Source organism: Seriola dumerili, unplaced genomic scaffold (genome assembly GCF_002260705.1).
Source record: "Seriola dumerili isolate Sdu_G_001 unplaced genomic scaffold, Sdu_1.0 BDQW01000011.1, whole genome shotgun sequence".
Classification (NCBI taxonomy): Eukaryota; Metazoa; Chordata; class Actinopteri; order Carangiformes; family Carangidae; genus Seriola; species Seriola dumerili.
This window is the reverse complement of record NW_019174266.1, coordinates 5,119,663-5,146,868: the sequence shown is the minus strand read 5'-3', so window position 1 is coordinate 5,146,868 and position 27,206 is coordinate 5,119,663. Positions and strand designations below refer to the sequence as shown.

The window sequence follows — 27,206 nt, the reverse complement described above, 5'->3', positions numbered from 1 at the left end:
TATGACAGGATGTAATTTCAGATGGTAAAACCTTGGCACCCAAAATGACCAAAAAATACATTAAAAGCCACAAATGTTTATCTACATTTTGTTTCCAATTTAATTCATACGGATCTGCAAACTAGTCTAGGACTACATTTCACCCATCTTTGCAAAATTAGTAAAACATCTTCAAAGATAAACCATCATCATCATCATCACACTCCGAACCTCAATGCGTCATTTTTGAGTTTTTGTTGACTTCATTTGAAATGTATAAAAGAAAAAAACATTCCTTTCACACAGCAGATTCGTACAACAAAAAACAAAAATTATGCATGTCATCTAACTATCTCATTCACATTACAGTTAACACCCATGAGTGGTGTTATCACTCCTGTATGTTGACCTTAGACAGTAAAGTCATAACAAGACTTCCTTCCATAAATACTTTCAAAAAATGATAAGTGAGTACCTATAAACAAGCAAAAAACAGCTAAAACAGTTACATACATTTGAAATAATGTGAACATATGTTAAAAAGTGCTTTGTCGCAGCTAGTTGTAGCCTTCCTACTAAGGGCTGTGGCAGCAAGATCTCACCAGAAAGAAAAACATTCAGTTTAGTCCACTTGTCAGTCAGAATATATGTCGCATGTCGCATATTAATTGATGAGTTATGACTGCTAACACCACTCACCTGAAATATCTTTGCTATCAGTCTTTTCAAGTAATTAATGTGTTGAATTATGTCTTACCTTTCCATCCTCACCTTTAGTCTCCACCACTGCTAAACTAAACTTCATCAGTGTTACAGAGGGTTCAACTGTAATCTGCTCTACACTGCAGCATCATGTGGTTAAAGATGAAATGTCTGTGCGAGGGACCGGTCATGGTAGACAATCATTATCTAAAGTAAAACCTACTTTATATTCAAAAATAAATAGACAGTCTGTTTGCATAGTCTGGAAGTGATCACTGAATAGGAACTCATTCCGCTGTGGGAAGGTCCGTAACATGCCCGGAGTCAGGTTGATGTTGCTCCTTTACGTGTTGCAGCTGGTGTGGGCTTTATCTGTTCTGGGCTTTAAGCTGGTCCTGGATCAGGGCATCAACAACTCCAAGCAGGGGAAGAATCAAAGACAGCCAATCTGATGGGTCACAGCGGAGAGCAGCGGTTACCTGGACAAGAAGAGAGCAGCCAGGTTAGTGGACTCTAATGAATAAATGGAGGGTAAATCAACAGCATAAACATCTGTTTTTATTTTTTCAGGCTTACACTGATCCCATTACACACTCACACATATGCTGATACTGTACATGTGGAAACCAGCAGAATTTCAAACTAACTAAACTCAAACCTCCTTGTTTTACTCCTAAGCATGGACAGGAGCTGCAAATTAGCTTCAGCTAGAAGCCCTTTATAAATCATATCTGATAGTTATTTTATTGATGCAACAATATCAAGGTAACAGTAATGTCCCTTAAATAGCAGTGTTATCAAATACAATATAACATATAATAATACAATACAATAAGCATAACTCATCTTATTACAAATTAAAATATAATTGTCTCAAACCTTTGGTTTATTTTGTCTCCAATGTCTAAATCTCATCTTTCATGCACATTAAATGGCCTTATTTTGTGCATATTAATGTATTGTCTTTTTTTTTTTTCAATAAAAAAACAAACAAAAACACAAAAACAAACTCAGATGTACTGATGATGTTGCTGATGTAGTGTTACCTCTCTCTCAGGGGCAGATTTGGGTTACTGAGGAAGGACAGCTGTTGCTCCAGACTGCACACACGAAAGGCCAAGTAGCACGATGACAGGATGAGGAGAATAATACTGATGAAAGAGGAGACACAGATAAATTCAGTTAAAAGTTTGAGGATCATTATGACATTTGAATCCTCTGTTGTGGCGGAAGAGAGCTGCAGTGCCTTTGATGAACACTGGGAGGCAGTGTTTGACTTGCTGTCAACATATTATGGCTCCACACTGTCCTTGATCAACCCTCTTTAAATGTATGTCTTAAAGGACCACAGCAGTGTTTTTGCAAAAAACCAATAAGAAATCTAAACTAAAGAAATAAGAGAAAAACAAGTCTACAAAAAATAAAATAAAAAAATAAACCTGCACTCTCCCAGTAATATAATATGACATTTATTCATCTTTTAAAACATTAATATATAGAGTTTTCATTGTACTTTATATGGATTATAATCTGTGATATACCAGACAGACATTTGTCTTTATTCAGGAATAGGTCAGGCCACGGCAGCGTCCTGCTATGCTAGAGTGCAGGTGGAGTAATGGCAGCATGATGCTCACTGAGACAAATTATTTGATGCATTGCGATGAATCGTAATAAATAAATTAAGTCTCATGACAGGCAACTTCTCTATGTAAAAATGCAAACTAAAAAGTGTTTTAATAGCTCTGCTCCGCTGTGTTCAGTCTGACTTTTTATACCTCCATGTTAATGCGCAGTGTGTGTGTGTGTAGCTGTGAGTCAGCTGTTGGAGGAGGTGAAGGTGTTGGTGTTGTTGTTGTCTGTCCCTCTCTATACTCACAGGAGGGTGAAGAACTTGAGCAGCTGGTACTCCATCTGGCCCAGCTCTGCCACTGGCTCTGATAAAAGACCTCTGTCTGTCTGCAGAGCTCGCTCTGTAACATGCACGCACACACACACACACACACACACACACACACACACACACACACACACACACACACACCATAAACCATTAACAGTGCTTGGCTTGACTGCACTACATGTTTCACTTTTAATAGTGCTGGCCCACCTGTTAGTGTACATCCGAACACATTTGGACAGCGCTCTCTCACAGCTAATGGTCTGACAATATGCACTCTGGAGCTCACAAATGAATCACGGTATTTAGGCAGTCTGATCAATTATGCCTCTCAAAGCGTACATGTTGTTGTTTATACATATGTAATGCTGGATATTGCAATTAAATCATATTAACACTGAGCTGACAGATCCCAGCTGCTGCCTGCAAAGGTTGCCATGATGAAAATGAAACTTTGTGGTTGTCATGGGGTAATAGTATAAATTGTTTTAAGAATATAATGTTTTTACTGTTTGTTCATTCATTCTTCATTATAAATAAACAGTGAACGGTATACCCTGAGCTCATTATTATATCCCTACATCTCCATTACTATTGCATCCTAGCTGACATACCTTGCTTCTTTTGGCATGGGTTCTATATATGTATAACACAGGTAATTACATCACTTCCCAGCCGTCCACTCCACTTGTGAGCTGTGATGATAATGTACACAAAAGCTCACAATGATTAAATATCCAACTACATTAATGTAGGCGAGCATTTAGAAATGTTTTAAGGTCTGTCAGCATACAGCTGATAAACTGTCCTCGGACAACTTTGACAGCAGACATTGTTTGTGATAATCTCCACTTAATCTGCATCCGCCCCAAGCTTTTTAATACAAGCCCCCACATGATTTAATCTCCATTTGGAGCTTAATGTGTGTCATTGCGTAAGAGAGACGTTGCCATCCAAAAGCAATTACTCTGTCTTTTGCTCTCTCTGGCTCTCTGACACACACAGACACGCAATATTCAAATGAAATGAAAGATACACACACAAACATATGCATCCACTCAACTCAACACTACATCTATGTGTCACACAATAAATGTGATTTGATGAAAACAAATATTCACACCATTATCCTATAATGTAAGTGACATTTTGACGATGCAACACTGATTTTGTCCTCACTTATTATTCACCTATTGCTACTTATTACTTTTCATGGATTACCACTTCCTTAACAGGCAGAATGCCTTAAATCTTTTACTCCCCCACTTATACTTATACTACATCGTTTTATCTGTTTTATGTTAATATTATTTTGGTAATTGTCTTCTTTCTTCTTTTTAAGTTGTACTTTTAATTTCTACATCTTTCTTTAATTGTATAGAGACGCTATGTGATCGTGCGCTCAAAATGAACTTACTTACTCACATTTTGGTTTACAGGGACTACAGGGCCTTTCTGATCAGACGAAGAGAGCACAATCCGCTTCAAACTAGTTATTGAATAAAGCCTTTCAGTGCTCTTGCTGAGGCAACTTTTTTTTTTTTTATATATCAGTTTCAGATAATGGTGACATCTTGTACAGACATGCTTCGGCTGCAACTCTAAAATCTCTTGAAGCTGTCCACCATACAGCTCTCAGGTTCATTACTGGTGATGCTAACAACACTCATCATTGCATCCGGTACAAAAAAGATGGATACCTGGAACTCATTACAAAGCACTTTAAAAATGTAATCTGTTAACATTTAAATTTCCAGTTGCACCTATTTTATTGATTCTTGTCATTACATTATTTATTAATTGTATTCACCTGTTTATTCTAATTAATGTTCTTTTTTTAACTGGTATTTTTATCTGCTTGACATCATTGTAAATGAGGGCTTTACCCTCACTGATTTTCAAGTTTAAATAAAGACATAATAACTCAAAGTATCAGCCATGCTATAACTCTAGTACTGTGTTAACCAGGAGCAAAAGGCACATTCAAAACTGCCTTTGAATTTGAACTACTTTTGAGGTGCAGCTTGATTTACCTGACTATTCATCGAGAGTAGTAACCAGTGATGTGGATATTTCTTATAATAGACGTAAACATAAACCATGCCAACAACTTTCAGCAAATTATGTGCAACCTTCAGCCAATCAGTTCTAACAAGAACCAAAAAGTGTGTGGCCTTGGATAAAGCCTTGGACTTTGTATCCATACTCTGACAATGCATTTTCACTGTATGGATCGTTTTATCACCTTCCAGCAGCTGCTCTGATTTGAAGGGTGTGTCTGTGGCGCTCAAGCTGCTGGTGGAGTTCCCCAGGAGGTCAGGAAGGGAGGAGGACACAGACACCACTGAGGGTTTCCTTCTCCACTTTAACACTGATGGGAATTCGTCGACCACTGGGAATTCGTCTGGAGTCGGGAACTCGTCCTGTGGCACAGAGGGAAGAGGAGGATGTATTGGAAAGATAGGGATCCAGACTAAAGGAAGTATAGGTAATAGGTAAATAGAATCATTGTAAATGTTGGTAATCCATTAATATACACACATAGATTTCTCACCTTCTAATAAGCCATAAGTCTGCACTTGTAAATGTAAATAAGTAGATAATGGATTTTGGTCCAGACAAGTGGTCTAACAGTCATGGGGATTTTTCACAAAAAAGTTGGTCTTATTAATTGTTTACAACTGGTCTATACAGCATTAGAAAATGATGTTTTAATTACTAATAAAGCTGTTAAAGTTGTAACTTGATGATTTATTAGAAAGTGGTACCATTCATTTTCAAGCTCTGAATGCCTAGATCTCTATTACGCTCAATGGGAGCCTGTATGAAAGCTGTACTGTAAAGAGATATTCAGCAATATTCTGGATATTTGGAATATACAAAATCTACATTTATTTCTTAATATGATTTGGAATTATGAATATAATTCAGACATTTTAACATTTTCTAAGTTCAGGATTATTCAGGATTTGTAAAACCATCACAATATGCTGGCAACGTGAACAAACATCCTTTTTTCTTTGAACACTGTCAGCATAGATTAGAGCGTGATCAAGGATGAGCATGTTAACGGAAATTAATTATTCCTCAATACAAAAGCTGTTCTGTCGCAGAGCGGCCTATGGTACACACACAGAAGGTGACTTCACAGAGCTCTTTGATAGCATCTTGCCGACTCGGGGGATAATTCACTGCAAGGCTGCAGCTGTAATACAATGATCTATTGATCCTGTCTGTGTAAGGAGGTAAGTCAGCCTTCAGGTCAGGGGTAGTTGTGAGAGTTGTCAGAGGCCTTTAAGCCAACATGAAACACGACAATGAAACGTTACAGACAGTTCAGACTGGATTACGAAATGTTCCACTTTGATCTTTACTATTTTATGGTTTAATGATGGTTTATGAAAGAGCTTCTCTCTGTGAAAGACAAGTTGTCACTGACCAGCGATAAGGTCGGCTCCTCCATAAACTGCTTCAAGCTCAGACTCTTCCCATTGACCTGGAGAGGGAAAGGAAATCACCCCTTTACTTGACATGTACAACACACAGTATATAGTCTGAATGAAGAGTATGCATGAGTGTGCGCGTCCTCTGACCTGTAGGTGTGTGCAGATCCTGCGAAGGACATCATAGACGCTGTCTCGTGATAGCAAAGATACGAATACATACTGTAGAAAGAAAAAAAGAAAAACAGTGACGTAAAACTCGTGTTGATGTTTTCTTTATAATTTTCATTGTATTGTGCACAGAAACACCTGAGAACAGCATACACAGAATAAAAAAGATTTCAAAAAATCAGTATATTGAAGAATAAAGAGAGTTGTGTTAATGTCTATCTGCATGTAGAACATTAACATGACTGGGCAAGGGTTAAAATTTGCTAGAAATAATTTGGGTGAATAACACTTCAGGGATTCAAAAGCTTTAATCTGGGGCACAAAGAGGATATTTCTCTAATCACATTTCTGTTCCAGTTTATTTTCTCATGAAAAATGATGAATGGCAGGTCAGTGACAGCTTACCCAAATATCCCTCTGACCTGGATAAATTTCATTGTTATCTAAAAAAGTATTTAGGAGCATTTGAAACACTGTGTTACTGTGTGTTGACTTTTATCAGATGGTTTTGTCCACGTCAGTTCATAAATGGTCCTGTTGCATCTCTCATGACAGTCATGCGGGTAAATGAGATGAAAAATTACAAATGAGCCTGAACTTTGTTGTTGCAGACACAAATTGTGAACTTTTTACCTCATAAACAGAAGACCCAACCCTGGTCATTTTTCAAACATATGCAGTATAGTCATACTGTATAGGGGCATGTATTTGTGTGTAGTTATGTAATGCATATTACATAATCATGCAGACATACTGTGGGGTCCAAAATGGGAAAGTAGTCTCAGACTTTTGGACCCCACTGTATAAGGATAGAGATATTTGTCCTTGTAAGGTATGAAACACATACTTCATGTCTCACATGCTTTGACAAAGGTGATTCTTTGTTGGGAAGCTGCTGCTCTGACCTGCTGCGTTGGCCAGGGGTTGACTATCTGCAGTTTGGGCTGATGGGGTCAAATATTTGTGTAATATTTCACTTATTTGCTCATTTTATAGCAGTAATAGTCCAACCTCATATGTGGACGACTGTTTTACATTGCTGATTGGTGGTTTGACAGACTGAGTTAACGTGTAACCTTAAATAGAGAAAGAGGGGGGAAGCATATGACCATCTGAAGGTGAAGAAAGACACCGTATATGAGGACATTTTGCATGCATCCTAGACACATGCAAAATATTCTGTGATCTATTGCTGTGAATTATGCAAAAAGGTCTGCCAATGGTGTGAGAAAAAACAACAAGCATCAAAATCAAGTTCCTACAAAACCCTGTCTGATACAGACGGTAAACTTAAGGAATCCAAATCGCATCATGTGCTTGAAAGAGCACTATTTGACTTTTAATTTGGCTCTGTTTATATGTTCCTATCTGAAAACAGAACTGCAAAGAAAGATCTTAATTTTTCTGCTTCTTTTCACCTGCCAATACCTGTACCATCATCCATATGAAAAGAATAGACAGATTTGAGCTGTAAATTGCAAAAATGCTAATATACTTGTGTTTTTGAACTTCTCCAGAGCCCAACTGGGTGTCGGGGGTGGGAGGTTTTGGATGAATCACAGTGTTCATTTTGTGTTAAGTGGTGTGATGATAAATTAGATTTTAAAACATGCTAATATTGCTTATCGACTAGCATTATTTATGGGTTGTTGAGGCCAGAACAGAGTTTGAAAAGACACATTATGTCTTTGAAAACACCACCACCTGATGACAGGTTGAATTTGACGTGATAGAAAGTTAAGAGGCCTCTCTGAACGTTGCTGTAATGGTGGAAAAACCCTTCATTCTCTTGTGCTGCCAGGCTGGGACTCTACTCTGCTTCTATCTATAGCATGGTGTTGTTTTTTCCATCACACCTCGCCTGGAAAACACACCACCCATGCTGCGCTAATCAGCATAAGTATTTTAATTCACAGTGACTGCGATGGGAGTGTTTACCTTCTGGCCGGTGTCTGTGGTGATAGCCAAGCCATTGGGCACGAGGCCCGCTGTTTTGTGCTTCTTCACCAGCCTCACAGAAGCGACAGGGATAGCCACCTAGAGAGGATGGAAAAAAGGCACAAAAATAACAGAGACACTCAGATCTGAGGAATCAAACTTAAAAGCAAGACGATGAGAAAATGGTAGGTAAAGGAAAAACACCAGTGCGATTTGAGTAAATGGTGACAGCAAAGACAGACATTGAAGTACACTCAGGAAACACCCCCAAAGAAAATCAGTAGAGGACATGAAACGTGTCTTATTTCAGTCAGAATGTAAGGAATGCAGTCTGAATAAGAAGCTTATTGTCACTAAGATGACAGCAGAGGTTTAGTTTTAAGGAAATGAAGGAAAAAGAACAATTCACAGCATATCAAAGAGAAAATCACATAACTTTGAGGTTGAAGGTTCAAGAAGTCTACCTACTCTTGGTACATAAGCTTAAATCCCAAACATGTAGAGAGGTATTTTCTATGTGGTAGAATTAAGACTGTGACACTGGAAGCCAGTCTGTAATCCTGACTGACTTTCAGTTCAATAAGTTGTCAGGTTGTCCAACCAGCTTGTCAGATTGTCACCCGCAGTCACTTGGTTCAAGGTTGTCAGTCATTTTGAGTTTATTAAGCTGCTTGTCAGTCATTCATACCTTGATGTCTTTGCCAAAGAGGTTGGCACAGAAACACAGCCAGTTTCTGGAGATGTACAGTCGGCCTTGTAGAAGGATATCTCTGAGAAGAGCACAGGAGTACACTGAGGACAGGAGAGACAGAGAGAGAGAGAGAGAGAGAGAGAGAGAGAGAGAGAACATTATTCTTACTACAACTGTAAACTGGACAAAGAAAAACATACAGGTTTAATGAGACAATGTCAGATCCCTCAAACTGCTTCACTATTAATCAATTTTATAATCATTCACCTCTAAAGTTTCACATCATAGGGTTTATTTTCATAGGTTTCACAGAGCATCAAAGGTTCTGGTAAACCATGTTGGACTGTGCGAACAGCGGACTTGATACTGTGCAGAAGAAGCTGGTTGTGCTGAAATCTGACAGTTCAAGTGTTAATCTGAGTTTAATCAGATTCACAGACCCAAAGGGATAAGAATCAAGGCTGGATACAAGTCAAGAGCACCACTTCAAACCAACAAAAAGTACAAGAAAAGCAAAAATTACAAAAGACTGCACTGTACAACAGTTAAAAAGGTTTGTTCAATGTGGCTTTTGGAGCATGAATATTGTTAAAGATACCTATATGTTGAGGCTGCTGACACCTTCTACAGATATTAAGAATTGTTGGACATTTTCAACTACGATTTTGCTTTTCCACCAGAATCTTTACTGTTACCAAGGTGGAGAGATATAAGTGAAATCATGGCAGGACACTGAAGATACAACAATTATATGAATTGATAAAATGTGCATAGACAATGAAATATCAGTGTAGATTTGAAGACTTGTTCTATGACTTATTTACCTTTACATGGTCAGAAAATTTTTCTAATGCCCATATTTTTCAAGAGTCAAATGGGAGGTGTTAAAATAGCTTGCTTTATTCCAAACCCAAGCAATACATTGAATTTTTAACTATATAAAACAGACAAACAGTAAATCCTCACAAATGTAAAGCTGGAACATGGGAACTTTAAAATTTTTGATTGATTTTGTTTGATAAATGACTTGAAGATTAATCAGTTATCAAAATTTCCAACTGAGTAATCATTTCAGGTCCAGATCACATAGCCAATATGTAATAGTCAATAAAAGGACAATATCAGTCTCATGTTAACAGCTTGCAATCAATACAAATGCATAACAGGAAAATGAAATGGTATGAGTGAAGCTGAAACATGAATAATAAAACAGATGTTGCAGTACAAAACACAGTCTTAAAGTTGGGTAAAAAAGACAGTACCTTTCATGAGTATCTCATCCTTGGGCACGCACTGGAACAGTTTGTGGTACTGGGAGTTGTACTTGCTGACAGTCTGTGCAGAGGGACAGGGCAGAGTCATGAGCAGCTCCTTGGCGGACCGGCCTGCCTGCACAGCACTAGCACCGCCGGCACCACCAGCCACTCCGCCACCACCGGCCACTCCTGCTCCGCTCGCCGCAGACACCACCCTCTCCCTCAAAGGACGCGAGCTCTGCACCAGGCTCAGCACGTTGGCACCGTACACACACACACACTCGCGCACATCCAAGGCCTGGAGCAAACCGCTGCAAGACACACACTGTTCCCCTGTCGTCAGTCAGTACGGGGCAGAGGTGGACGACTGCCTCTGTGCAACTACCTCTAGTCTACATGCACGTACAAACACACACCTGGCTCTAATGTGTACACCTACACCTACATCTACACACACACACACACACACACAGACTACTAAAGAGTTACAGCAGCAGCGCCTCAGTTTACAGCCACTGAGCTCTTTCTCAGAAACTACAAGGCTCTCTTTCTCTGTCTCAAATACACCTCCAGTGACTCTACACTTTGCAGCACCCAGCTGACACCCTCCCTCTCCTTCTCCCTCCGCTACACACATACACACACTCTGCCCTTCATCATTCTGAGCTGAAAAAAAACACACTCTGGCACACAGAGGCACTCTGCACTACTCAGTTGAAATCCTTTTCTTCCTCTGCCTTTTGCCTTTCCTTCCCTCTATCTGTCAGGTTCTCCTCCTGTCTGTAATGTCAGTCTGTGACACCTAGAAGTGCTCGCTTTTCAAGGAAATTCATACACTCTCCTCCCTGAACACAACAAGAGGTCTCATTCATTCCCTGCTCTCCTCCCTCGCCTCTCAAACTCACCTCCAGTCCTTGATATCTCTGCCACCACAATATTTTTCCCTATTTCTCCGTCCTGTCCTGCATCTCATCTATCTTTCCTTCGACGTGTGTCTGCTCAGTTTGCTGTTGTCTGCAGCTCCTGTTTTTGTCTTTCTATTAATAGCTCATGCTAGAGCAGCTTCTGTCCTCAGTGATATGGTGCTTACAGTAAGATACGGTAAAGGGCTCAATCACCATTGTGGGCAAGCCCGGAGATGATGGTGACTATTAATGTGTTGCTGCAGAAAGTGAAAATTTTGGCAACTTAACCCCCATTACTTAACTACTCATGATGTGAAATTGTTTTGTACTTTAGTCTAAAGTGACAGGTGATGATAGATGAGAAAATAAGGAGGGTAACCCACAGAAAACAAAGTAAATCATGCAGGATCTCTTAATCAGGATCAGATAATAACAAGATAGTAGTGAATGAGTATAAAAACCCTGCTGAGCTATTGCCAATAATATAATTTGTTCTCCATTCAGCTTTATAAATTATAAATGAGCTTGAAAAATCTCACATTAGTCATTTTTCACATATTTATTATGGCAGCATGTTAGTTTTTTTTGGCTTGTTAGCATGCCATCATATATGATTTCTAAAAGATAATTAAGTAAATAAAACATTCACCAGATTGCAATCACATTTTGGCATATTGGTTGCAGCCTTTTGTGAGCTTTTGCATCCAATTTTAAAGCCACATATCAGTTTGAAATGTATTTAAATAACTGAAGAATTGAGAGAGAAATCACAAAATAATCTCCTCAGAGGGAAATTGGAGTTTTAACAGGTAAGTGCCCTGTTTATTATAGATTATTATAGATAGAAACATTTAGGTATAAGTGAATAACTGGCTGTAGGAGACCAGACTCACCGAGCCCCTGTAACATTTCTTCACATCTTCATAGGACAAGTCTTCAATCAGTTGAAACCTGTGATGGAAGGAAAAATACACTTAGAATTAACATGACACTTCTTCATTTGTGTGTTTACCTCTCAATAATGGTAATTCTGCTGAGTGCAAAATATACCATGCATCTACAAGTCTTGACAATGCACTACTGGGGACAAAATAAAAACAAAAAAAGCCTACCTCAATATATTCATACAATCACAATTAAAGGCAGATTAATACCTTAATCTGGCTTGTAGAAGGCAAAAATAGTTCTTGGCGGCATAACAAATGGTGGTTAGCTTGTGTGCATGTGTGCATGTGTACAGTATGTGTGTATCTCTGTGTGTGTGTCTATGTGTACATTGCATGAAAATCCCAGCTGGGTCACAGCTTCCACATGACAAGTTAATCATCGGCGTGTGCATAACTGCAGGGAGATGAGGGCTGTCACAAAACAACACAATCAAATATTGAGTTGTTTGAACACAAATAGTGACCATGCCAGGAGATTATCCATGTTGTTCTTTTTATAGTCAGAATACATAAAAGAACACACTCACACACACACACACACATCACTGGCATCACGCTTGCCTCAGGAGGAATATTCAGAGCAGTGCAGCAGATGTCACAGCAAGATACTCATATCTATTGCTTATGCAGACAGAACCATGGAGCAGATAATCAGCCCTTTAAGGTAAATGGCATTGAATTGAATTGATGTCACAGTTAAGATGCTTTAAAGAATAAGACATGTATGCTGGAACAATAAAGTCTGAATGGAAGCATGTTTCTGAGGGATTACTCCCTGACAGAGACTTCCCTCTCTTCCTGTATCTGTCTGTGAGTGCCAGGTGATTGATGATGAGCAGAGGACAACGTAACGCAACACTGATATGAAAACACTCCTGCTCAAGGAGATACTGATAAAACAGAAGCACTGGCAGAGCCAAACTGCAGCTTTGTGTGCACTGTGATGTACTGACTCACTCTGTGGAAGCCATTCTTCATAGTGAGGAAGAGAGACAGCCATCAAAACGTAGATGACAGTCAGAGAAAGCAAGCAGAATCCAACAGGAATTATGTGAAGGACACAGGAAGATTGGGTTGAGCCTCAGTCTTTTAGCACAGTAGCCTATCATATACTGTATGTAGCATCAAGTGCATATTTAAGGCACCTTGTACAGGACTACGGTTTTTAAACAAGCCAACTGGATAAAGCAACTACATTACTAGAAGGTGCAAAAAACCTTTAACTCAGTAACTTTACCCTTAGTTAAAAACCTTTAACTGCGAAACGGACACGAACCTGTGTGAAATCAAGGATTCACTGTTTCCAAAATTAACACTAAGTAAATCAGTTGCTGTTATCATACAAGCTGCATATCATGCCAGACCAACAGAGACGTTGACAGCGGTAGAAACAGTAACTAAGGGGGGCGGGGCTTAGCTAACGGTCCATTGGCACAAACTTAAAAAAATAACCCTTGATAGCCTCACTAGCTAGCTGGTTAGCACGGGCCCATTAAAGCTTTAAGCCAACGCAGCATTAAGTGAAAAGTATAAAGACAAAGAAAATAATTTCCTACATTTCATCCTTGCTGGTTCTTTCAGAATATTTCTCAACATAGCTTTTCGGCAAGAACCTCTAACATCATAATATAATAGCACCACATTTGTATTCTCCTTGGGCAGTGTCCTTTACTGTATATAGCAAGGTGCCATTATGTTAAAATGCCCTTCAATGTAGCTTTAGTAGCAGTAGGACTGTCAGATTGTCCTCTGGGTAAGAAGATAGTGTGATCTCTGTCCCCAAACAACCCTCCCTGACTGTGCTGCTTCTTTCAACATTTCTTTCTTACAGTGGAAATTAGTCTGTCATGGTGACATCCAGATAATTATCTCAGAGGAATGATCAGTCTACTTTGAACTTCAAGAGTGAGAAATCATCATCATCAGAAATTATATTATATTGAAATGGAAACTGGATCATGCATCAAATAATATTCATAGCTTTGTTTTAGTTTTCATTTTGTCAAGTGTCTTTTTAAACTGACTTGAGGCAACAGGGCTTAGCATCTTAGCATATAATATAATTCTATTCATTTTCAAAGTTGAAAGATTAAGAGATGGCCAACAATAAAATTAAATTCTAGCTGAGCCTTATGTCAAAGTGTGACAGGGCAGCAGTTTATAACTTAACTGTTAAGTACAAAGAGGGAGAGAGTGAGACTTATAAAACATTGTGAGATTGAGAGTGAGATATACAGTATATAAAGAACAGAAAGTGCTAATAAAACAGTGCTTATTACGGACCAAAGTGATGAGCAGAGTAGGAAGAGAGGATAATAAACTGCTTAGATTGTCTCCTCCTGCTACAGTGTAATGCAAAACAAAGGTAGAAATATGTTTTTAATCTAATTTTACAAACACACTTTGCACAAATGATACAACTGCACTGTGTCCAACATACAGGGGTTTGACAAAATGATCTCAACCTAAGGTCCACTTACAGTACTAACTTTCAACCGTATGACATGGTCTTTGTCAGCAGACAGTTTACTGAAGTGTCATGGAGACAGATGTGTTGACATGAAACTTCAGTAGCTGTTTTCATCCGTAGCACTTTTAGGACTTTTGTGTTTAACTTGTGTTAAGTTTAGCACAATTAGTGCTATGAAAGCAACTATTGAGCTCACATGACAACAGATCTATTTCCATGACAACTGAGCAAATTCATGTGACATGGTTAAAAACCATGGAAAATTACACTAAGTGGACCATAAGTTTGGATTGTTATGTCAAATTACTATTGTCAAAGTGAAGAATGACGACTGTTACACATTATAAGGACATTATAAGCTTCACAAGGTAGAATCTCTTCCATGATTGTTGTACTGGATTGTAATATATTGCACAGATGTTGCTGTTATTGTGTTAAACATCTGTATGAAATGTACACAGTGCTATACCCGACGCTTCATTGTGTCCAGGTGAACATTTCTTCAGTCATTCATCCATTCACCCGAGCAGGGTTAAAGTGTCTGGGAGCAGAGGGGGTTGACAGATGCTATGGCTGTGTGTGTGTGTGTGTGTGTGTGTGTGTGTGTGTGTGTGTCAGATTGGGATGAGGCTGTTGTTTACAGCAGAGCAGTGCAGCTGTGACAGTGCTGCCAACTATCCTGCCAGATCTGCTGGATGCTTTATATCACATATTTTTCTTTAAAACAGCTAGCATCCTGTATCCATCCAAGACTTGTCTTTTCCCTGCTGTTAAAAGTGAAAATATTTCTTATGTTACTTTCCTGTTGCACATTTAATACATTTTGTTTTTCCACTAGAACATCATATTGTGGAGAATTTACTTACAAAATGTACATTAAATAAGTAAAAAATAGTGAGATTTATACCTTAAAAGGTCAGAATTCCCAAACAATTTCAAAGCAGTCATAATGAATTCAGAATCCATAAAGTAATCCATAACCAAGCTAAATTACAGCAGAAATTAGGTCATTAGTCAAAGTCAAAAACTACCCCTTATTTAACATTTCCAACATTTGATTATTTTATGTAGATGGTCAAATTCATAATTTTTCCCTATTAAAACCACCCTCCTTGAAAAGACATCCCATTATCTTGTGACCATGTTATGAACAATAGTGCATGTGTGCTGATCTTCCAGCCTGCTGGTTGCTGCCTATAAATAGGATCCACAGTGGCTCTGCATTCCCAGGTGGAGGAGAAGAGAGTGATTATTAAAAACACAGGACGCTCTGTGGGGACTAACTGGCTCTCTAGTCCTCGCTCTCGCTCTCCATCTGTCTCTCTCTTTTACACAAGATCCAGGTCTTAATCAATACTGCTGATGCATCTAGGTGAGTGAATAAAGAAAACTGCTACAGGCAATTCCCACTGTGCCGTTAAGAGAGCTGTGAATGCGGTGCGTCACGGTATAGGCCTTTCTACAAAGGGTATGAACACGGTCATGCTGGGATAATATGTGGGGAAATCATGGACACTTGTCAAAGAGGACAGCCTCAACGAAGTGTCACTTAAAGTTTATTTTTGACTTTATTCCAAGGGTTTGAAATTGATTCACAGGCCCAAGAGGAACCATCAAATTTTCCAGCTGAAGTAAAAACATGAAAATCACTAAAGGAGGTTTGTAAGGTTTTCACAACAGCAACAAAATATGTTGGCTTTCCAGGTGCCAGGAGGCTCGGTGGACTGTACATGTAGTGAACCTGTCTGAGTCCTCCACATGAGGAATAATAAGGCATAATAACCTAAAAATCAAGGATCAGAAGACTTTGATACACAGGTTTAGTTATGACATTAAAGATCAGACTATTCCCCTTATGAGCAAAGCAAAATGTCGGCTGCTACAAGTGTTTGTGTGTGTGTTCATGTATACGCATGCGCCTCGTCCATGTATTTCAGTGCCCTTGGCTGAGAGGCTGGATAGTGAAACTAATTACGAGCTCAAAGAATCCTAAATTGAATCCTAAATTAGAAAGCGAACACCTCCCATCGGTGGGCCGGTGTAGCAGTGGACTCCCAGTCAATAATTTAACTGGAGGAGAAGAAATTGGGACTGAGAGTGGGACTGAGAGATGTGGATAGATTCACTATGAGACAATGAGAGAGATAGGAATGATGAGAGATTATGGGAGAATTTTCAAATAATCTCTTGATTTTAAAATAAAACTATTAAATTCATAGATCAGAGTTCTCATTTGAGACAAGACTTATTTTTTTCAAAGAAACAGTTCATACAAATGTAGAAATGAAGTCACTGTTTTGAAGCATTAGTCAAGGTACCCAAACAGTGTAAACACTTACTTGAACAAATCTTTACAACCTGAAATACTGCGAGAGGGTCAAGGTGAGTTGGGCACAAAACAGACACACTACTTGCTGAGTGATTGACGTTTGCATAAAGCTTTCAAGTCCCTCCCATTCACTGAGTACACCAGCACACACCATGCTTCAGTGCTAAATCCCATCCCAGGACATATTCGCAGGATTACACTGCTCCTGCTTCGAATCCTTCTTATATAACACACAAGCATATTCATGCACTCTGTCTGCAGTCATACACAAACATTGTGCACATGAATATCTATCACAGAAAATATGTTGAAATTGATTAAAAAACACTATATAACTAGTTTAACTACAGCAATTTACTGCACATTTTACAAACGCATATATTTTCTCCCAAGGCCTTTGGGGTAAAGAAAAAATGTCCTTTGTAAATCTGTGTTTGTGGTTGCTTTGTATGCATTTCTGTGCACATTTGGCCATTGTTTAACATCAAAAACAGCTGAAACAAAAGCACAAAATAAGTGCTGTGAAAATAAATCTCCTAGGGCTGTAACCCATGACCATGCACAGGATACAGATGGCGTGTAGGGCAAAAAGAGCCTGGAAAGACAGCAAGTATTGCAGAGCAGTGTGTTGTTTGTGTGTGTGAGATTTGCCTGAAGTGGCCGTGTGTGTCGTCGTCCTTGGAGGGGTCCAGGTCCTGAGTTGAGAGCAGGCCTGTGTCTTCACTCTGCTCCTGCTGCTCTGTCATGTTCCTGGCCCTGAATACACAAACACACAGCCCTAAGTTAGCAGCAGGCACCAATCTCTGCTGGACTTTCATGTACACTTGTAAAAAATTATGTTTGTGTTTGTCTCATGGTTTGGCTTCAAATAGACCTCTTCCCAAAAAGCTTATGGGGCAAACAAGTGGACTCTGTCTTCAAAATCAACACAGCAGTGGTGCAACATTCAAAGTCTGATTCTCCATTAAAAAATCTCTATTCAGCAAAATAAAACTGTGTTTGTATTAATGGGGTCAATGTCTGCACTCACACAGATGTCCACAAAGAAATAGAGCAACTCAAAGGTTGTGCAGATGGCTGACCTGATGTACTGTTGTGAGCTGACTCAAATATTTTTAAAAATGTTTTACACTTCACACTGAAACTTTGCAGGACAAAAATGTTGCATGAAACAAACTGCTATGAAAACCAAAAGAAGTAGAAACCAAGGATATGACCATAAATTGTGTAATTTCAGATGTTTTCAAGCAGACACTTACATTTCTTCCTGTGGGTGGTGATTGACACCGAGTAGAGCAAAGTATGATACACTAAAAATAACCAAAAAACACTCAACTCAGACTCAGAGAAGGAATGATTCATCTGAAAATCTGTGGGCTGTCAGCGTCATGTTTGCTGTGATGGATTATGTGGCTCAGGTCATTTTAAAAGCTAGGTGATTCTGCTTTGCATACTGTTTGAAATGGCAGCAAATGGTTTTCTGTTCGAAGGGAAAAAGCCTTGCCATCTCCATCTATATTGGGACCTTAAAAGCAATGGAAAAACAGATGTGAACACAGATGTGAACACACTAGATCATACCTTTTTTGTTTTTTGTACAATGTGAAAGGCAGTGGTATTATTTATTACTGTTAGCTAACAATTTCAAGTGTTTACCAATTACTTTTATGTAGCTATTTTAAGCTAGCTACTGTTTCAATTTCAACTATTTCAACAGTTTAGTTTTAGCAACCTTTACTATTAGCTGTTTCATTTGTAAATCCATTACTTAGCTAACAGTTTTATCTGTTTACCCAGACAATGTCACACTATGTTAAACTATTTTAACAATTTGTGTATTACTTTCAGTTACCTACATTTCAATTGTTTGTCCAATACTTTTAGCTAACTACTTCAAATGTTTAACTGTTGCTTGTTTTCATCTACGTCAACTAATCTGTTACTTTTAGCTAACTAGCTAGTTCAACTGTTTATCCAGTGCTTGACCTGTCAAGTTTATCCTTTACTTTTAACTAACAATGTTAATGGTTTGTCCATTTGTTTTAGCTAACTCTGTCAACTGTTAATCCATGACATTTAACTTCCTATATCATCCAGCACTTTTAACTGTCTATTTTGACAGTTGGTGAACTATTTCTACCATCCATTACTTACAAAGCTATAAAGCTATAAAGCTCAATTTTCAAATGTTTATCAATTACTGTTGGCTAACATTAACTATGTCAACTGTATATCCAATATTTTTAACTATTTATTTCAACCTTTATAACTATTTCAATTTTCATTTTAGCTAACAATTTCAGTAATTTATTCCTCACTTGTAGTTTATGTTTCATCTTCCCAGCAGCCCCCTGGCAACTGTATCTCCTAGGGTACACGTACCCCTGGTTGGGAAACACTGATCTGCATGATAAATAAGAAAGAACAAGCTGGTATTACCCTATAAATGTTTGTTGTGTTGTCATATTACAGCACAAGTACAGGGAAGCTTTAAACCTCACCTTCACATCAAATGTTTCTATTCTTTTCAAAATGCACACACAAACACACACCTGCCCTGTGCCATATTTTCCTCTGGGAGAGGGGAAGCCGTTACCACCTGTTCTGGTATAATTACAGGTGCTGATGGAAATAGGCCCCTGCATGCAGTTTTTCCAATGTATTATCTCTAATTGGCCAGAAGCTTTACGTCAGCTCCTGACCTGTTCAAACAACAGGGGCTTCCTGGTGCTAGAGGTTACATCTGACTGGTTATCTGTGATCACAGAGGGGTGAATGGGATCTGAACAACGACCTGTTGTAATAGATAAGAACATGTTTGTGTTGTGGGGTCTTTTCACCTTAAGCCTGAGGATAAGGGATTCAGGAGGGGTATCTGATCCCAGATGTGAACCTAAGGGTAAAATGAAGGCTCGTGGTACTACTGCAGTTCACTTGAAAACAGTGTGCAAAGGATATAGTAGGCTTGTAGTTGTGCTTGACTACTCTTTGAAAGGAAATGGTTGGGTTGGAGAATTATCATAAGATTCCATAGATCACTGATGAAGATATTCCTTAAAACTATACTTGAACTAATTTGCATGAAAATAACTTAAAGTGCTCTTAAAGAATACTTCACTTTGTAGCTTTGGATTGTGTCTTTTCTTGTCAAAAAAAGAATCCTGATTGAATTTAAGAGTGGGGCAGGTGTAAACTTGCAAAATGTAAATAAATGAAGATTTTTCAAGAGTCATGTCATTGATTGTGCAGGTTTCAGACAATTAACCAAAAAAATTAGATTGCTGCTGCACATTTTCTTGTTTAGGTAGAAAAAAAAACTCTTTGTGACCTTTTACCTGACAGCTGGGAATTTTTTAACACCAGACTGTGTTCTTGTCTGGCAGAGGGAACAGAGTTTGTATGGCTCTCTGTTTAACCTCATTCACAAAATATATTAAAAAAAAACTTATGAAACACATACCAGCCCTGATCATGCAGTCTTCAACACAAACAGCCTTGGGATAAACATTCTCATTATGTCACTGAGTTTGACCATGAGGTTGTTTCATCCAAACTGGGTGTTATTTAGTCTGAGTGGGTTTCCTAGAACTGGGATTAAACAATTGATCAAAAAGTAAACAATGAATGTTGCCTCATCTACACCACAAGCTGCAATTTTCTCTCAGATATATGACTATGTTAATACATACAGTATGTTATTGTTTGCACTTGAAACTCTAACTTAACTTTGTGGTTTGCCATACTGCTGCCAAAAATGATGAGTTCCCTCACAGTACTAATGGACAAATAACCTCATTTTCAGGTTACTCCTGTTTGATACTGAATTATTTAGTTAGCAAACTGTTTAGTGCAAGATGTTGTTTCCTATTTGGCAATGTGATCGGAATGTTATACACGCAACCAAGTTTCTCTGAGGCAAGAGGCTGTTAGATCTCATAGTCAATGAGCAAATGGATCTGTCGACCAAAATGTGCTCCCATTTCCTGGAGAAAATACCTGTGTGCTTGTGAAATTATACAGTAAAACGGTTGCATGTGATGGATATTTCTTTCCTGCCACTGCATGAGAAAATAACCTCAGGTCAGATCTATAAAGATGGTCGGGTGCTCCTGTAGAACATTATAGAAAATAATAAATTAATGGCTGGCAGTGTATTTTTTTTCCAGCTCAAAGGGGGAATTTTTGTTCTACTAGAAACATACCATATAATCTAACAAACATGTAAGAAACACCTAAAAGCTGTCACCTTATAATTAATTATTCACAGCTCTGTTTTTTAAATAAAACTTAATCTATGTTGAGAAATCCCAGGAAAATGCTGATATATTCCAGGGAAGTAGACATTCGAAATCACAGGAAAACCATTCATTCCACCACTGTGATGCCAGAACAGAGTGGAGTCATGACTGACATGACCAACCACAGGGCCTATGGGGTGACAGGGCAGCATGGCCATATTGACCTTCTTGGGGCCCACGAAGGTTCTGCTGAGGTCTAACTACATGAAAGTTAACTGAAAGGCTTCAACCACTCCTTCTCTCTCCTCCTCCATGTCCTTCCCTGTCTCTGGAGACAAACATTTTGTGCTGTCACAAGACATCCTCCAATCCAATAAACTGTAATCTTGTTAAGGTTGCTAGCCACCGGGATTGTTGCTGAAGAATCACTGCACTCTCTCTGCGTCCGGTCGCCCATTTCCGGAAAACCTCTGCCACTAAGTTGGTGTTGTTGTCACAATCTAATGTCAAGTCCATTTTTCAGGCTCCACTGTTCTATATCAGCTGTGCGATGCCTCCCACTTCATGTACACATACATTACAAGCTGCTGACACTGTCACTTAAATGCACTCTTCCTCTTTGCCCCTCATTGATCACAGGGGCTCTTGTGTCAGTTCAACAGAGAGCATCCACATTGAAACATATGACTAAATCACACATTACAATAATTGAGATGAGTCTTCATTAACTCAGTCAAGGTCACTAACAGCCAATGGCTTAGGACTGTCAAGACAGCAGGTACACAGCTTTGTAAGCAATGCGGGCCGCTTTGTTTACAGTGGGTAGTAGCAATGGTTAAATATGTCTAAAAAGCTGAAAGTGGTTTTGTCTTATTATGGGACAACACTACAAGTTGTCTGCAGTCTGATGTTGGTCTTTTCACAAACACAGACAATCTATGAAACAGAAGCACAGCCTTTGGACTCTGGGATACTCTGCTTGAGTCCTCCTGAAATAACCTCCCCATTGTGCAAGAACCTCAAAACAGCCTTTGATGACAGATGTGCGTTTTTAAGTCAGCACCAGGCTCCAAATGTTCTTCGTACTGAAGACTACATGGAGCACATTCATTAGCCTACTGTTCAGTGTGAAATCTTAACCAGATTTCAGGGGAAAAGGAGTTTTGCAAAAAGCCAGTTTCTGATTAAGTGTTTTAGTTGTATCATGAGGGCACAAATCATAATCATTTATTAATTTTAAAAACATATTAACACTTCTGTTGGGAAATAGCAGGCCTGATATCACTAGTTTAAGTAACATTACAGACTGACATAAATATAGTATTGTGTTTCAACTGTCAAAAGTCATTAGTTTTACTACTTTACCCTTGACTACATATACACCTGGCTCCTGAAATGTAGTACATGCTCTCCCTCTATAGCACTTTGAATATGCCTTTTATTATCAAAAGCAAAAATGACGTCAAGTTTGTCAACAGAAGCCAGGTTAAGGTCGGAACACAAGCAAATTTTCAAGATAAAAGTTGAAAATGATTCACTTTTGGAATAAATGCAGAGTCTACAGCGCAACAAGGGGCAATACCAAAATTATTTATGTTGAATCACACTCGCTAATAATAAAATGTCTAATGAGAGAAATTACACAATTCTATTCTGGTGTAATTCGTTATTGACTGATATTCTACAGTACTTTATGAATTTAAATAAGAATACCATATCATACTAACATTTGGTTTGAATTTGTTAATAGAACTGCATAAAAATGAACATATTAGACTGCCTGACTCTAGTAGGCAATTGAATTTGCCTTGAGAAAGATCAGGTATGGTTGAAATGTCACTCATATGATAAAATTATTGGAGCTTAGTGTGCAGTTATCTTCACTTTTATTCAAATTTTTGCATGCATTCACTAGACAGCTCTTGCTGACTGTGACCAACAATTATTGTCTTTACTAATTAACTATTTTATTGAGTAACTGATTAATGTGTGAAGTCCACAAAACATTCTTGAAGACCAAAGTGATATCTTATCATCTATGATAATGTCTTGTTTTGTCTGACCAACAGTGTAAAACCCAATGATATTCAGTTTACTGTCAAAAAAAGACTTAACTAACCAGCTAATATTCACATCTGAGAAAATGTTTGTTAAGCAGTTTGCTTAAAAATGACTCAACATGACTAATCAGTTAAGAAAATTGTTGCCATTTAATTTTCAGTCAGTTGACTAATTGATTAACTGGCTAATGGGTTCACCCCCAATTACTGAGCACCATTACCCACTGATTAAAAAAAACAAAAAAACATTTTAATGCTTATCCTGCTCAGTGACACCCATAATTCATGACTAGTGCTTTTATTTTGAAATCTTTCTCGGAAGGCCCGCACTTCCTCTCGCTAGCTTGTCACCGGGTAACGTCTCCTACCTGTAGCTCACGAGCAGCCGCGACGTTGACCGCTGTTTTGTCGCTTTGTAGCTCCACGTAACTCCTCAGGTCTGTGCAGCATACCTCGGTGAAATTATCGTACTTTCTTTATCCACGAAGAACTGACAAGAAAAACCCCATTAAGCTCCAGTTCGAAGAATTCATTAAAGCTGAAGCAGAGAGTCGCGCTGGCGGAGCTGTAACCGCCTCCGAAGGGTGTCCGACACTGGAGAGGTGGGTTGAGCTTACCTATAGCCCAGTGTGGGCTGTTTACTCACTGCCAGGGGATTAAACGGCGGCTATTTTCTTCCCACAGTTTCCCAGAATAACCTAACGAGCGCTCATTAAATACAGCTGCAAAACCAACAGGAAAAATACTGCCAAGGCCCTTTCTGGTTTCACTTTTAATTGTGAAATTCAGGTTGTTCCTACAGAAATGTCTCACTAGAACTTGTTTTACAGTGATATTTTTTTTTTAAACAGGTCATAGATACTTCAAGTCGAGGATTTTGTGAATTATTTGTAGTCCACAGGTGTAAAAACAAGAACAAACTAACATCTAAAATTATTATGGCAACTTTTCAGTATTTGTAGTGGTGTAAAGTAACTAAGTACATTTACTCAAGTTAGTATAGGTATACTTTACTGGAGTATTTAAAATCTCTGCTACTTTCTACCTCTACTCCACTGCATTTATATGACAGCTATTTTTACTGATGACTTTGCAGATTAAGGTTTTACATTAAAAACTCTTATAATATACAATGCGTTGTTAAAAATTCAACCAGCAGTTCAACCTCAACCTTTTTGGTTTGTGTCCTTTCACTAAAACTTTTCTGCTACTTTTCTACCACACTACATTTCAGACAGAAATATTGTACTTTTTACTCCACTGTATTTATATGGAAGGTGTTGTTACTATTGCATTGAGAACATGATAAACTCATAAAATACAACACTTTGTTAAAGGTTAAACCAGTGATTCCCTTCCTGTTTCCCCCCGTACAAAGAAGCAGTGTTTTATTGTGTTTGTTTCAGATGTCCATGAGTTGTTAGCAGTTCAACCAGAGACATTTCCTGCTAAACTTCTCCTGTTGTTTAAATCTTTTTTGAAGCCAAGAAAAAAAGTTATTAATATTCAATAACAACAAATATTAGAGAAAAGTCTAAAAAAACTGAAAACAGATTTGTGTATCAGAACTTTGTTTTATCCTCTTTCTTGTGCCATTAGTCATCTCATGATCCCACAGATTTATCTTGTGACTCTTTGGAGGGGCCTGACCCTTACATTGGGAACCACTGGACTAAACAATGTTAATGTAAATAACTGCCTCCGTGTGAGGTATTGGCTGATGAATGTTGTTGGCAGACAAGTAGATGACAAACAAAGTGAACTTATTAACGTAGTGAGTTCATATCTATGGAAAGTATTGGAGGATTAGTCTAATAATCGTTATTCACAGAAAGTTATTTGATGGTAACAATGTGTTCATGTACACTGCTCAGAACTTCTTTTAAATGTCTGCTTATTTAATGATTTATTATTTCATTCATTATTTGATCTCATTTTACATTCATGTTTTTAATGTTTTTCATTTTAGATCAATTCTTTTAACAATGTTTTTATGTTCATTTTATGTCTTTTCTTCTCATGTCAAGCACTTGGTGCATGTCATTTCTTTGTTGTTAGGGACTTTGTGCTTCCTTTCTTGTATGAAAGGTGCTATACAAATAAAGTTGATTATTATTATTATTATTATTATTATTATTTATTATTATGTAAAAACCTGAATTATTTTAAGTTTTTGGTGATAATAAGTGAGCAACTGTCAAACATAATGTTGAGCTCTGGTAAAAATGTGATGGTTATATTATTATTCATTATAGACTAAATAAGGGTAGAAGAAAAAAACATTGCACTCAACCAAAGATAAAAAAAGAACTGAACACTGTCCAAAAGCTACAAAATGAATCACACACAGTATAGACTAAACAAATAATGATGGAAAAAATAATAATGTATAAAGAAATCTCAGTACACAGCTAAAAACATTCAGCCACTTTCCATTCAGTCATGTTGAGGACAGTTCAGGCTCTCAGGTTAAAACACAGAGGCACAGTCCTCCAGTTTGTGCAGTTTGCACATGGTGACAGAAAAATATTGTAACCCCCCTTTATGAAGTATAAAATAAAATTGTGTAACTTAATCACAAACCAAACACTGCTGCAAATGTGGATCATATTAGCTTCACAATGCCAGTTAGCAGCATTTGAATCACATCCAATCAGAGCTGAATCACTGAGTCCAAACTGCAGGTGCCATAACTATTTAAGTCTGGGAAACAGGGTTTTGCGATGTGTAGCGACATGACGATGCTGGGCTCAACGTCGTGATGTCTGTCAATCTGCAATGCTGACATGTTTATCTTAACCTGCCCTCCATGTTTCTACCCATTTGATACCAAGGAGCAAAAACACTTCAATCGCTTAAACTGGATGTTCTTACTGCTACTGTATATAATAATATATATTTTAAAAGATCCGTATTTATGACTTCATTGTGACTATCTCCCTGCTTCCTCTTAGTTTTAAATTAGATTTTTTTTTGCATTTTTAAAAAATTTACATTTTTCAATGAATGTAAAAAAAAAAAAAACATGAGGCACGTCTTCCTGATATGAGGTATTAAGTTTGCACAATCCACATCTCATTTGGCCCAGTTTCAACATCCTTCTCTGACACATCTAACTCACATTTTTTGCGTCTCCTGCTCTGTGATTGGCCGCTAACTGAGCATCAATTGCTTTTACCTGGATTCACCTTGTCAGCGTAACTCATGACGAGCACACCAAATATTCAGCACCTTCCATTGTTCCTGCTGTGTGCTGTTGACTGACCTGGCTCTGCTGGCTGCTATCCTCTGACTGCAGTTACCATGAGGCTGGCGGTAGTGGGGGAGCTGGTAGTATCTGTCCTGGCCTGGGGCCTCGTCGGCGGGCAGGGCCTTAGGGCTGGCTGCGTAGATAGTGCATCCCATGAACACCTCCTGGAAGGCAACCTTAGTGTCCTACAGCGAGCGGAGGAGAGCCGTCCTCAAGGTATCCTTCCTGTGAGCGGCCTGTCCTGTCCTGATGCCAGCCAGCTGCTCTGTGGAAAAGCCACTGGCTCAGCACATTGCTATCTTAACCCCTCCTTCCTTATGAGTCTATCCTGCAGCCAACCTCGTCCTCTCTCTCCCTCTCTCTCTCTCTCTATCTCCCTCCCTCCCCGGCCCTCCTGCCTCTGCAGAGCTGAGAGCAGAGAGGATAATCAGATTTCACATTTACACTCAACAAAATCATCCCCAGCGTAATCACTCCCTGTCACTGATGTTGCATTATGCTAATGCACAGAGCGTACTCTCAGTTCAGGAGCATTAGGGCCAGTTAAAAATACCCTAACTTCCTGATAGAAGTGAATGCCACAGCAGACACAGATAAAGTCTTAACAGTGTGTGTTCGTTAACTGATGAACTGCTGACAGCTGTACAAACACACAGCTAGGGCTGCAGCTAATGATCATTTCATTTTTCAATCTATTACTGTCTGAATACGGTCGGAAATTAGTGACATCTTATTTTCCAGTGCCTAACGTAATCTTCAAGTTGTTTAGTTTGACTGACCAAAAGTCCAAAACTGAAAGATACAGTATTCAATTTAAAATAAACAGTGAAAGTGAAAGTAAACATATGAGAAGCTTGTGCCAGCAGATATGAGGCATTTTTGCAGGATTATTGATTTAAAGGTCGCCTCAAACGTGTTTCAGGATAT

General features: G+C 38.5%; 1 protein-coding gene across 8 annotated transcripts; it reads right to left on the bottom strand.

The window, feature by feature from the left end:
* Positions 1-74: 74 nt before the first annotated feature.
* Positions 75-26,566, bottom strand: LOC111224970 (GRAM domain-containing protein 2A-like). 8 transcript variants are annotated; one of them, XM_022749703.1, is made up of 15 exons: positions 26,295-26,381; positions 19,050-19,134; positions 18,186-18,256; positions 17,991-18,041; positions 17,383-17,487; positions 11,879-11,936; positions 10,087-10,405; positions 8,822-8,925; positions 8,134-8,232; positions 6,175-6,246; positions 6,021-6,077; positions 4,827-5,004; positions 2,561-2,654; positions 1,728-1,832; positions 75-1,160 (listed from the first exon to the last, which is right to left on the bottom strand). In XM_022749703.1, exons 3-15 carry the CDS (start codon positions 18,242-18,244, stop codon positions 1,157-1,159), a joined length of 1,305 nt encoding a protein of 434 aa, XP_022605424.1. In that variant the 5' UTR covers positions 18,245-18,256; positions 19,050-19,134; positions 26,295-26,381; the 3' UTR covers positions 75-1,156. The 8 variants fall into 8 exon arrangements, with proteins under 8 accessions (XP_022605424.1, XP_022605418.1, XP_022605430.1 ...); XM_022749697.1 differs by lacking the exon at positions 26,295-26,381 and adding an exon at positions 23,398-23,616; XM_022749709.1 differs by lacking the exon at positions 17,991-18,041 and having other exon boundaries at positions 18,068-18,256.
* Between the last annotated feature and the right edge of the window lie 640 nt (positions 26,567-27,206).

Bases quoted from the DNA above. Each gene is read 5' to 3' on its own strand.
- LOC111224970 (XM_022749690.1), bottom strand. From the start codon at position 26,434: ATGGGATGCACTATCTACGCAGCCAGCCCTAAGGCCCTGCCCGCCGAC. The intron at 6,078-6,174 runs GTCAGAGGACGC...TTCCCTCTCCAG, and splicing joins GGATCTGCACACACCTACAG to GTCAATGGGAAGAGTCTGAG. The intron at 2,655-4,826 runs GTGATAAAACGA...TGCATGTTACAG, and splicing joins ATCAGAGCAGCTGCTGGAAG to AGCGAGCTCTGCAGACAGAC.